Genomic DNA, 10,652 nt, shown 5'->3' with positions numbered 1-10,652 from the left:
TCGTAACCTCACTCTTCCACTTGGGTCCCTCTCATTCACACACATGTATTCTGTCTTACTGCAGCTAACCTTCATTCCTCTCCTTTCCAGGACAAACCTCCACCTCTCTAGCTTCTCCTCCACCTGTTCCCTGCTCTCACTGCAGATCACAATGTCATCTGCAAACATTACTATCACACATGTAAATGGATGAATCAACGAACAAATCAATGAATAAACAGGTAAGAAACCAGAGACTTATATTGTAAATTAGCTCACTGATCAATGTGTAACACAAATTAATATAAATTAATGCATTCAGCATTGCTGGCACTCATTTTCTTGTAGCTCATAATAGGATCCTTTAGTAGGATCCTACAGGATCCTTTGCTTTAGTTTCCTACAATAATGAGCACATTCATTCTACTGTTGAGTGCTTAACATTTGTCATAGATAATACATTTTACTCCATAACAAAATGAAAGGTTTGTAAGTGAAATTGGTGTTATCATTTAAAAAAGTTAGAATTCATAATCCACATTTCTTTGATTTTTGCTGTTTTGGTTGGAAAAGATTATTGTTCCTACATATCCATACTCCACCCCCACTGGATGTGTTACTCATTTGCCTCATTAGGTTATGAAAAAGTTGTTAGAACATAAGGTAAGGCAAATTCTCGTTCCAATTAGTTTGTTCAATTTGAAGGCCATGGAAGTCTCCTCACTTTCATCTTGAACATAAATTTGTCAGAATAATCTGTACATATGTGTGTCTGTACACACATATGTACAGATTTAAATGGATTAAATGGATTATTGGGTCATTTATTTAATCACAATATGAAAGCCTCATAAAGATGACTTTTAAAAAGGTGTGAACTGACAAAATCACAGATCAGGTATAAAAGATTTTTAAAAAAAAGTAAAATATTTTATTAACACAGTATAAATACATGTATGTACAAAACACGAGTCCCAGTTAAAGAACAAAGAATGTCACTTATATTTTCCAAACTTGTAATTGTCATGGCGCTCGAATCAAGCGCAGAGTAATAAAATCTGTATTGCAAAAGCTCTGTGAGTCTGTATATATTCTGTACTATTTTGTTCTGTTCATCTACTTCCATATGCTCTATATTGTTCAGAGCACATGAAAAAGAATAATCTGTGTATGGGAGAATCTTGTTTTCCACTGCTGGATTTCAACATATTAAAGGTCCCCAACTTCGTGTGGAAGAGTAGTCGTCACTGGTTTGCCATTCCTTTTTGGTTTTTCTTTTTCTTTCATGAAGAAGGTCAGCAGCTCCCCTTTTCCTTTGACAAATATGGCACCTCTACGCACAAAACGAAAGCCATACTCCTTTAGGATGTTGTAGCAGTTTTCAACCACCTGAGGGGAGGAGCGAGACATAATATTAAGAAAGGATGGAGAAAATAATTAGTTGAATATAAAAAGAAAACAAAAATGTGTGTCTTTGTGCTTGTGCTACCTGAATGTTTCCCATCACTCCGGTGGACTCCATTCTGCTGGCAACATTGACTGTGTTGCCCCAGATGTCGTAGTGAGGTTTGCGAGCTCCAATCACTCCAGCCAAAACTGCCCCATTATTTAGACCTGAAAAGGAACAACATGGAAGTAGGACTACACACACACTGCTGTAAATGTGTACACGTCAAAATGCACTGACCAATTCGGAGCATGAAGTTATTGAAGGACTGTTTGTTGAGGTTGTTGAGGGTGACTTTCATAGCTAAAGCAAAGTCTGCCAGGTCAGAGAGGTGTTGCCAGCGCTCAATTAGTGACAGGTCATCTGGCTGTGGAACAAAAATACAGCTTTCAACGTTACTATCATCACCACATGAATCTCCTGCTTATATAGTAAAATACAATATTTAGAAATACTTATAACTGTAGGACATTTTCCTTCTCTTGAAATAATCTTTTAAACAACTAGTTTAATTAGTTCTAGCAATAGGAAGCATTTTCTTAATTCCTTTTTTCTGTTTTTTTTATGTTAGGGGAGTTAGTTTATTTTGATCAAAATAGGTAAGATTTGAGCAATTAAATATCTTTCATTGTTATTTTGGGCCATGCTTCGGATGTCTTTTAGTACAAATGATGTGAGAAATTCAATTCTGTGGACTGTACAATGACCATGCTGGTCATATGTAGGAATTGTGATAGAGAAAAAAATATTTTCATGCTATGGTGTGGTTTACCTTAGACAGAAATACAAATTTAGATTTTAACATATCACACCTTGTTGTGTCCAGTCATGTTTGTCTCTGGAGTGAGTCCTGAGGCAGCCATGTAGGTACTTCCTATTGTCTTGATTTTAGTGATGCAGCGGAACTCTTCCCTATCTAGCAACTGGTGGAGAATACAGACATCAGTTCATTAAGTGTTGACAAATCTTGCAAATGTGAATGCAGGTTTTTTGCACAATGATGTCATGTCAGAGTCATACTAATTCTTAATAATGTTTAAACAGTGTGAAGAAACTGGGACTTACGCTGTCAAAGTCTGAGATGATCTCATTGAGAATCCGGAGACATTCGATGCCTCCGTTATTGATGCTCTCCTCGGTGTAGAAATCAGAAAAGTTGGGAATGGAAGCAAAAATAACACCTATTTCATTGTAAGACTGGCTGTACAACTCCTACAAATAATAAATGACATGATGTTAGTATTTCTATTCTTTTTATGTGATAGATTTTCTTCAAACAAGTCTTATCCTCACTATAATAAAATACACAGGGTGAAATTGCAAGTTTTTTTTCCGAACCACCAGAGGGCACTGACATGAAACAAACTGCAATGAGGAGACCATCAGGTACCATTATCACTTCAGTGATGTAATTAAAAAGTACATTAAAATGCTTCCCTCCTCCTCTTCTGTCCTGATGTTCCTTATTTTAAAAATCTAAATGATAGAGTAATTGTGTTTATTCATACCTCATCTCTCTTTTTTGATCCCAGGAAGTGTTTGGCCACATGTTCCGGCAACATGTTAGTGACCAGTGCTTCGTTCCAGCGCCTCACCTCAAACAACTTCTCCTTCTGGTCGTGTACACCAATCTTCCACAGGAAGAGCTTCCGTGACTGATGCTCCAACTAGAAGACCCACATATGAAAGTCATAAACATGCATATTAAGTTATTAGAAGGTGAAAAACAACTAAACAAAATGTAGAAAGTGATGATTGCTTTGAAGCTGACCTGCAAAGCTAAATCAGGCCAAGGGTGTGATAGATGTAAGTGCACGTTAGAAACTGACTCACATGGCGGGCATAGAAGTAGAAGCTGACCATCATGACAATAATCATCATTGTAATGAGGTACTTGGATGGCACCATAGAAGCTCTGAAAAACACAAGGAAAGAAGTGGAACCCCAATAATACAGTATCACCATCACTTTGTCAGAATACACCTAAGTTATCTTACCATGGAAAATGTATGCAGATAACATAAAATGACATAAAAATACTGTTACCACGGAAAATGTATGCAGATAACATAAAATGACATAAAAATACTGTTAATGTGTTCGACACTTTTCCCACCTGTAGGGCGACAGCTGCAGATAGTCATATAAGTCATACATGTCTCTCCAGCTGTAGATATTAACAGCTCCAGTTGCTGTAACGACCAGCACCATGAGTCCCAGTTTAATCACGTGGCTGACCTGCACCAACACAGTGGTGGCGATGAGTGACATCACAGCCATGAAGCTGTAGTGCTTTGGATTCTCCCCACAGCTTCGGCCTCCAAAAGACTCCAATACCAGGCCAGAAGTGCCATTGGACATTCGAAGAGATGGTGGAACACAGCTCAGCTGAAAAATCCCAGAAGTGTTTGAATGATTTACAGCAGGAATGTGTTATTGAAACCAGCACTGAAGTCAAGAGTGTCATTTAACTTCCTAATTTTAATGCTTTAATGTGAAACACAATTTTCAGGCACATATGGGACTATGCATGTACTGTACTTCATAAATTCATGTGAAATAGGTTTGTTTATTTAGCTAAAGGAAGAATACTATAAAAATACAGGGCTGAGAATATAAATTAAACCTATTTTGTCCATGTATTTTCATCCAAGTATGACTTGTCACTGATACAACAGTGAAATTAAAGAAAGGAAAAAATGTTCTTTCATTTCCCTCAGGTCTGGAAGGCAGCGGGGTGTGTAACAGGCTGTTCCTGTAGGGATGTAACAAATGAGCCAGCAGGCAGTAACACAGACAACTAATGGACCCCACTGGGAGCATGCAGTCAGACACATTAAAGGCAGTGAAAGGTCGATGACAGCATGACAGCAGAGGGGCAACACAAAGAGAAAGACAATGCATGCATACACACTGCTTGTGTGATATGAAAAACAAAAAACCCCCATCACATTACCTTTTAGATATTTCACCAATTAACAGTTTCTAGTCTCAATATCCAGAACAGTTGCTATCTTTTCTTGTTCAAAAAATGATACACATTGTCAGATTAAATGGAGCTTTACAGTCGTACCATGTCAGCTATCACGGCCATGGTGAGTACAAAAATGGCTGCCGTTGCCCATGTGTTTCTGGCCCACCGTGTCCGATCAATCCAAATTGAGAAAGACACCAACTTCTTGGAGAATCTCTGACGAATAAAAATTAATACAATTATCATTAAAATGACTGAATTCGCTTCATCTATTGCAGGTTCTTCAGTTTATCAGCGTTATGTGTTAAATTTAGTTTTACAAATTGGAGCAGAATTCAAATCATAGAAAATCAAAAGTGATTAAAAAGCGAGGAAGGTCCTGATCAAAGTTCTTTTATTGTCAGATACATTTTACTGTCCATCTCTACAAACATAGACCTACTGTTTTCTCACCCTGGGGAAGATGGCAGCCAGGGAGCAGACTGTGAGAATAAGCAACAGTACCTCACCTATCGCGAGAGTCACATAGTTCACAGCTAACCTAAAAGAACAAATAAATCCAGTCAGGTAATACACATCCAATCGATAGCTTGGTTCATCTTTTTTTGTTGATTTTTTTATTTCAATAATGTATATTTGGATTTCATGAAATGTAATGACAAGTAATATATTTGAACTTACAGGGGGTCGATGAACACCTCCATGGCAGTAATGAAGAAGAGAACTATCATGCAGCAGGAAAAGGCCGCTCCACTGCGCTTCTCCTTCTCTGAGGAGTAACGCTCCTCCAGTTTCCCATCGACAAAACGCAGTGACACCACGTTGACTTGATGATCCTTCATTCTGCATGCAGACAAACATGAGCAGGACTGAGCATTTTATGTCTGGGAACAGATTTATTTTGGAATGACAGCATGTCATCTCATGGCTGGATACACTTCTATCAAAGTTACAGGGAATCTTAAAGTAAATTTTTTTTTCGGTTCTTACATTTGCTGAGTTTCTCTCTTCAGCAGCTCCTGTTGCAGTCGACTGTTGATGATTTGTTCCTCAGCCATCTTACTCCTCTGATGTTGATGCAACACACGAGAGATCAGACAGATAAGATTATTACATGTAACTATGAGATTTATGCAAGATTGTGTGTGTGTGTGTGTGTGTGTGTGTGTGTGTGTGGTGTGTGTGTGTGTGTGTGTGTGTGTGTGTGTGTGTGTGTGTGTGTGTGTTTAATGGAACTGCAGGTGTGTGAATGAGTGCCTGTGCATGGATATTAATGTACAACGAGACTGAAGTTTTTGCTTTGGACCCCCAGGTATATGGTTGACATTGAATAACGACATTTATCATGGTTCACCTCTGTTTTAGACTCAGTGGGTGTGGCCTGGGGTGAGGCTACGTTGCCATTGGTTGCTGTAGTGCTGATCAACTGGTTTGAATTTCTGTTGGACAAAGTACCCGATTTCTGAGGGAGGGGAAGCAGGAAAAAACTTCTGTTTATGTGCAAAAGATGTAAAATAGTTTTTGAAACAAATTAAATTCAACTACAAGGCAAAGACCAGGTCTTCTTCTTTGTCTTTTCCTTTTGGCTTTTCCCTTCTGGGGTCGCCACAGCGAATCAATTGCTTCCATCTAACCCTGTCCTTTGCATCCTCTTCTCTCACACCAACTACCTTCATGTCCTCTTTCACTACATTCATAAACCTCCTCTTTGGTCTTCCTCTAGGCCTCCTGCCTGGCAGTTCAAAACTCAGCATCCTTCTACCAATATATTCACTATCTCTCCTCTGGACATGTCCAAACCATCTCAGTCTGGCCTCTCTGACTTTATCTCCAAAACCTCTAACATGTGCTGTCCCTCTGATGTACTCATTCCTGATCCTATCCTTCCTGGTCACTCCCAGAGAGAACCTCAGCATCTTCATCTCTGCTACCTCCAGCTCTGTCTCCTGTCTTTTCCTCAGTGACACTGTCTCTAGACCAAAAAACATCGCTGGTCTCACCACAGTTTTGTACACCTTTCCTTTCATTTTAGCTGAAACTCTTTTATCACACATCACACCTGACACTTTTCTCCACCCGTTCCATCCTGCCTGTACACACTTCTTCACCTCTTTTCCACACTCTCCATTGCTCTGGACTGTTGACCCTAAGTACTTAAAATCCTCCACCTTCTTGATCTCTTCTCCCTGTAACCTCACTCTTCCACTTGGGTCCCTCTCATTTACACACATGTACTCTGTCTGTGATTAACCTTCATTCCTCTCCTTTCCTGGACAAACCTCCACCTCTCTAGCTTCTCCTCCACCTGTTCTCTGCTCTCACTGCAGATCACAATGTCAAAGACCAGGTCTATTAAACATCAAAATCGTGCCTTAAAAGAAGCAATGTTTTGTTAAATGGAAGGAGAAAAACTTTGAAAGACATGATTCACTCACTCTTTTGAGCCAGGATGACACCTGTTTAGGTGGTAGAACTAAATAAGTCTCTATGCCTTTCTCCAACAGGTACTCGCACCTGTCTCCACCATCGCCTGGCTCCAGTTCAAATTCTCCGTGCAGACTGTCCATGGTGGTCTGGGATATATGCACCCTCCTGGGTGGCACACAAAATATCACCTAATAAAATGCAGAAGAGACCTTGATTGTCAGGCATAACATGAGGAGCTGTCATTTACCCTGGAATCCCTCCAGACTCCATCTTATTGGCGACAGTGACATCGGTGGACCAGACGTCAAACTGCCACCTCTTCTGGCCCAGTACTCCTCCCAGTACTGTCCCGGTGTGAACGCCCACTCGCATGTCGACTTCAGTTTTTGTCTTCTCTCGCACATACCTGGAGGGGAAAAAACCACACATTCTTGGACAGAAAGCCTCCTTCCCTTCATCGGAATTGTTTCTACATAAAATGCTTTGTAAGTTTCTCAATTGTGAGGTTGAAATGATTTCTTACGAGATGGCTTCTACCATTGCTAGACCCATCATTATGGAGCAGGCAGCATGGTCCTCTCTGAAGTCAGGAAGACCACAGATGCAATAGTAACAGTCTCCTAGAATCTTAATCCTCAGTTGGTGATATTTCTGCAGAATAAGGCCAGAGCAGACGAAGTTGTGCTCTTTGCAGTAAAGTGCAGTGTTCCTACTAACAATATGCTTTACACTGTATCTGAGTCGTGGTTTGAGCCATCTGATAGAAAAAGGGGACACACTAGAACAGGTACTCACTGCTGCCAGTTTATCAAAGCGGGCAAACAGTTCGTTGAGCAGCTTTACAAGCTCTTGAGCGCTGCAGGCTGAGGAAAGCTGAGTGAAACCCACTATGTCAGCAAACAGGATACTGGTATGGAAGTGGAGAAGATGCAAAGCAATGCTTAAAAATAAACCTAACAAATCAGACCCTACACTAAAAAAAAACACGTGAAGTAATGATCCTGACCTGACGTTTTCATGCCGGTACATGTACATGGTGTTAAACTGCTGTTGGACGTCCTGTTGCTTAGCTTGATTCTTCATGCCCTGTAGCATCTCATCAGCGATGTGTTTGGGCAGGATTGACAGTAATAGTTCCTCCTACATGAGAAATGTTTGAAGGAAAGTGAGTTCTGTCATGTTCACTAATGACAGATGTGAACATAAAGATAAATTAGGCCCGTGTTGACATGGTTATGTGTGCATTGCATGACTGAGGCAGTAAATAAATAGATCCTTGCAGCCATCAGAAGAACCTGTCAACTGCTCTGATGTGTTACGTCTGACTAGTTTTAGCTGTCTTCTGGTGCCACATGACTGAAAATACACTTTGGGAATTCCACTTTTTTTCCCAAGCCCATCCATACGTTACGTCTACAGTATTTATAACATTTTCCTCCGTTAATTTACCTCACCCTTCTTCCTCCACCTGTGGTGGATCAAGGAAAAGAATAAAATGAATAAAATGATTCTGACAGTAAGATGGATTTTCTATGTTTCTATGTCATATCATCAACTTTTCTTGTACACTGTATTTTAATGCATTAAAGAATAAAATGGTTGTGAAAGAATAATTATCACCAATTAATTAGCCTTCATCTAAAATGCAAGAAGGATGAAACACTGGCAAACCCTAACAGAGCAAGCCGAAACATTTAATTAGTACTTTCCCCTTAAATCATTTTCATCCATCCTTTATTGGGGCATGATCCATTTAAAATCTTTCATTAATATGTGATATTAATTTATCACCCCTAATACGAGGAAGAAAATAATGGTAGCGCACATACCAGTTAATTAAAATGCATTACTGAACAAATGAGCCATAGAACAACACATTAAGGTGGAAAAATAGGGTAACAGAAGGAATACAATGAAAACACATATACTTGAAACGCTAACCAATGGTAAGAAAGGCAACAGGTCAGTACAAAAGGAAATTAAGTACATTAAAGCTGCTGTTCAAAGGTTTGACAAAGGTAATAACTGTTGTCACAGAGCCTGGTCGGACGGGATGGTGTCAGGTCCCTGGTGGAGGCTCGACTGGTGAAAACAAGTTACTTTAATCAACCTGTTAACCCTCAGCTGAACAAAACACCCTGGAATTAACCAGCACAGGCAGTGCTACCTCACAGGTGTGTTTTAACTTTGTTTATGTGTGTTTGCCCACATAGGTAAGAGGATCACACTCCTCTTACCTGCTGGGTGCTCTGGTCCTCCAGAGTAAGTTTGACCTCAAGCGACTGACGAGCTTCCAGGAAAGCTGTCCTGTATTTCCTGTCTGCCATGTAATACGACATCACACCCACCACGGAGGCACACAGGTAGAGCATCACATTGCCTAAAAGCTGAAGAGATGAGGACAGGATTTGTATATAATATGTTAATGGATTGTTTGCTAATACTGTGTGGTCAACATGACATGAGATACCATTCCTTGAATAAATCAGATTTTACATGTGAATTTAATTCAGACAATTTATCTAATAAATTCAGAAGACTGTATTTCCCGCCTTTGGAATCTTAGCAGCAGTTGTAATAAATAGTTTAAAGGAAGACATTTAATTTTTAAACAAAACAAAACAGAATTCCACATTTTACCAAAAAAAAAAAATCTTATTTCTGATAGTTTGCCTTTCAAATTGTGTAAACATTTCCTTTAGATTGACATCCTTGCAGGAGTCGAATAGAAAAGATGAACAAAGCAACGCATTCATGACCAATTTTACCAGCTGGTATTAAAATATTCTGCAATATTTCGCAGCTGGGTACCAAGGAATGTAAGGAAAAATTACAAGTGGAGACACAAAAAGCATTATGCGCCCTATCCAAACTATACTTCATCAATACCACTGAATAGTGACGCCCAGAAATGACCGCAACAGATTTGTTTACCTGTCTGACCAGCATGGTCCCCTGTAAGTTTTCTTCTAACCTCCGAGCCACGATCAGACCCAGGACCAGCGTGTGAACCCCACAGGACAGGGCGGTGAGCAGCAGGAGCGGCACCAGGTTCAGCGGGAGCGTCAGAAAGCAGGAGAAACTGAAAAAGGCCTGCCAGCCCACAGAGTCCGTTGCGTGAGGGTAACGCTCGTAGTTCAGACCCATATAACACAGGACGTGGACAGCAATCATCAGCCACAGCACGTAAGGCACCGCGCCGCGGGACACCGCGGACGTTGGGAGCTTCTGCCGCCAGCACAGCGCGTAAAGCACCGCGTCCGCGGCGAGTCCCACGGCCGCCACCACCACCATGGCAAGTTTGTCGTCGGTGTAGACCACCGCGCACATGATGATGATGAAACTGTTGAAAAGAGCAGCAAACATAGCCAACACACCCAGGTTCTCTTGTCTCTGTCTGCGGAAGTAGTTCTGGTAAAGCCTCTCCAGTGATTCTGGCGCAAAGCTGAGACGCGGCAGGCAGCGGCAGCATCCCGCCTGGAGCACGTTCACCTCACGCGTCCGAGCCGCTCCACGGCCGGAGCCGCAGACAATCTGCACGGACGACTCCAGTGGGTACTCTGCAGACAGTTGCACGTCTCTTGAGTGGACCCGGTTCATAGACATGGTGGTTTAATGAAGGGCGAGTCTCCTTCATGAAGTAATACTGTCGATATTCCTCAAGTGAACAACAGGCTTGAAGCGTCCCATCTTTGCGCTACTTTTGGAGAAGTGTCTCTTTTTGTAAAAGTCCATCATTGAAGATCAAAAACATTTCGTCCACATAATAATAATAATAATAAGAATCATATATGTTCTTCATTGAACTGCTGTTTTATATTACTT

At 40.7% G+C, this 10,652-nt stretch overlaps 1 protein-coding gene across 1 annotated transcript; it reads right to left on the bottom strand.

The window, feature by feature from the left end:
- Nucleotides 1-1,188: 1,188 nt before the first annotated feature.
- adcy3b (adenylate cyclase 3b) lies at nucleotides 1,189-10,433 on the bottom strand. Its single transcript, XM_068343325.1, has 20 exons — nucleotides 9,762-10,433; nucleotides 9,065-9,214; nucleotides 7,834-7,967; nucleotides 7,623-7,734; nucleotides 7,351-7,478; nucleotides 7,075-7,233; nucleotides 6,836-6,992; nucleotides 5,755-5,862; nucleotides 5,391-5,467; nucleotides 5,082-5,243; nucleotides 4,854-4,941; nucleotides 4,500-4,616; nucleotides 3,543-3,814; nucleotides 3,260-3,341; nucleotides 2,935-3,093; nucleotides 2,492-2,638; nucleotides 2,239-2,349; nucleotides 1,667-1,793; nucleotides 1,469-1,593; nucleotides 1,189-1,368 (listed from the first exon to the last, which is right to left on the bottom strand). The coding sequence occupies exons 1-20, from the start codon at nucleotides 10,431-10,433 to the stop codon at nucleotides 1,189-1,191; spliced, it is 3,267 nt and encodes a 1,088-aa protein (XP_068199426.1).
- Between the last annotated feature and the right edge of the window lie 219 nt (nucleotides 10,434-10,652).

The sequence above is a fragment of the Antennarius striatus genome, chromosome 19 (genome assembly GCF_040054535.1).
Source record: "Antennarius striatus isolate MH-2024 chromosome 19, ASM4005453v1, whole genome shotgun sequence".
NCBI lineage: Eukaryota > Metazoa > Chordata > Actinopteri > Lophiiformes > Antennariidae > Antennarius > Antennarius striatus.
The sequence above is the reverse complement of the archived record's forward strand: the minus strand, read 5'-3'. Positions and strand labels throughout refer to the sequence as shown.

What these genes read in the sequence shown, in the direction of transcription:
- adcy3b (XM_068343325.1), bottom strand. Translation starts at nt 10,433, where the DNA reads ATGTCTATGAACCGGGTCCACTCAAGAGACGTGCAACTGTCTGCAGAG. An exon ending in CTGCAGCTGTCGCCCTACAG is followed by an intron (nt 3,342 to 3,542) that starts GTGGGAAAAGTG and finishes TGTGTTTTTCAG; the next exon opens with AGCTTCTATGGTGCCATCCA. An exon ending in TCTACTTCTATGCCCGCCAT is followed by an intron (nt 3,094 to 3,259) that starts GTGAGTCAGTTT and finishes TGGGTCTTCTAG; the next exon opens with TTGGAGCATCAGTCACGGAA.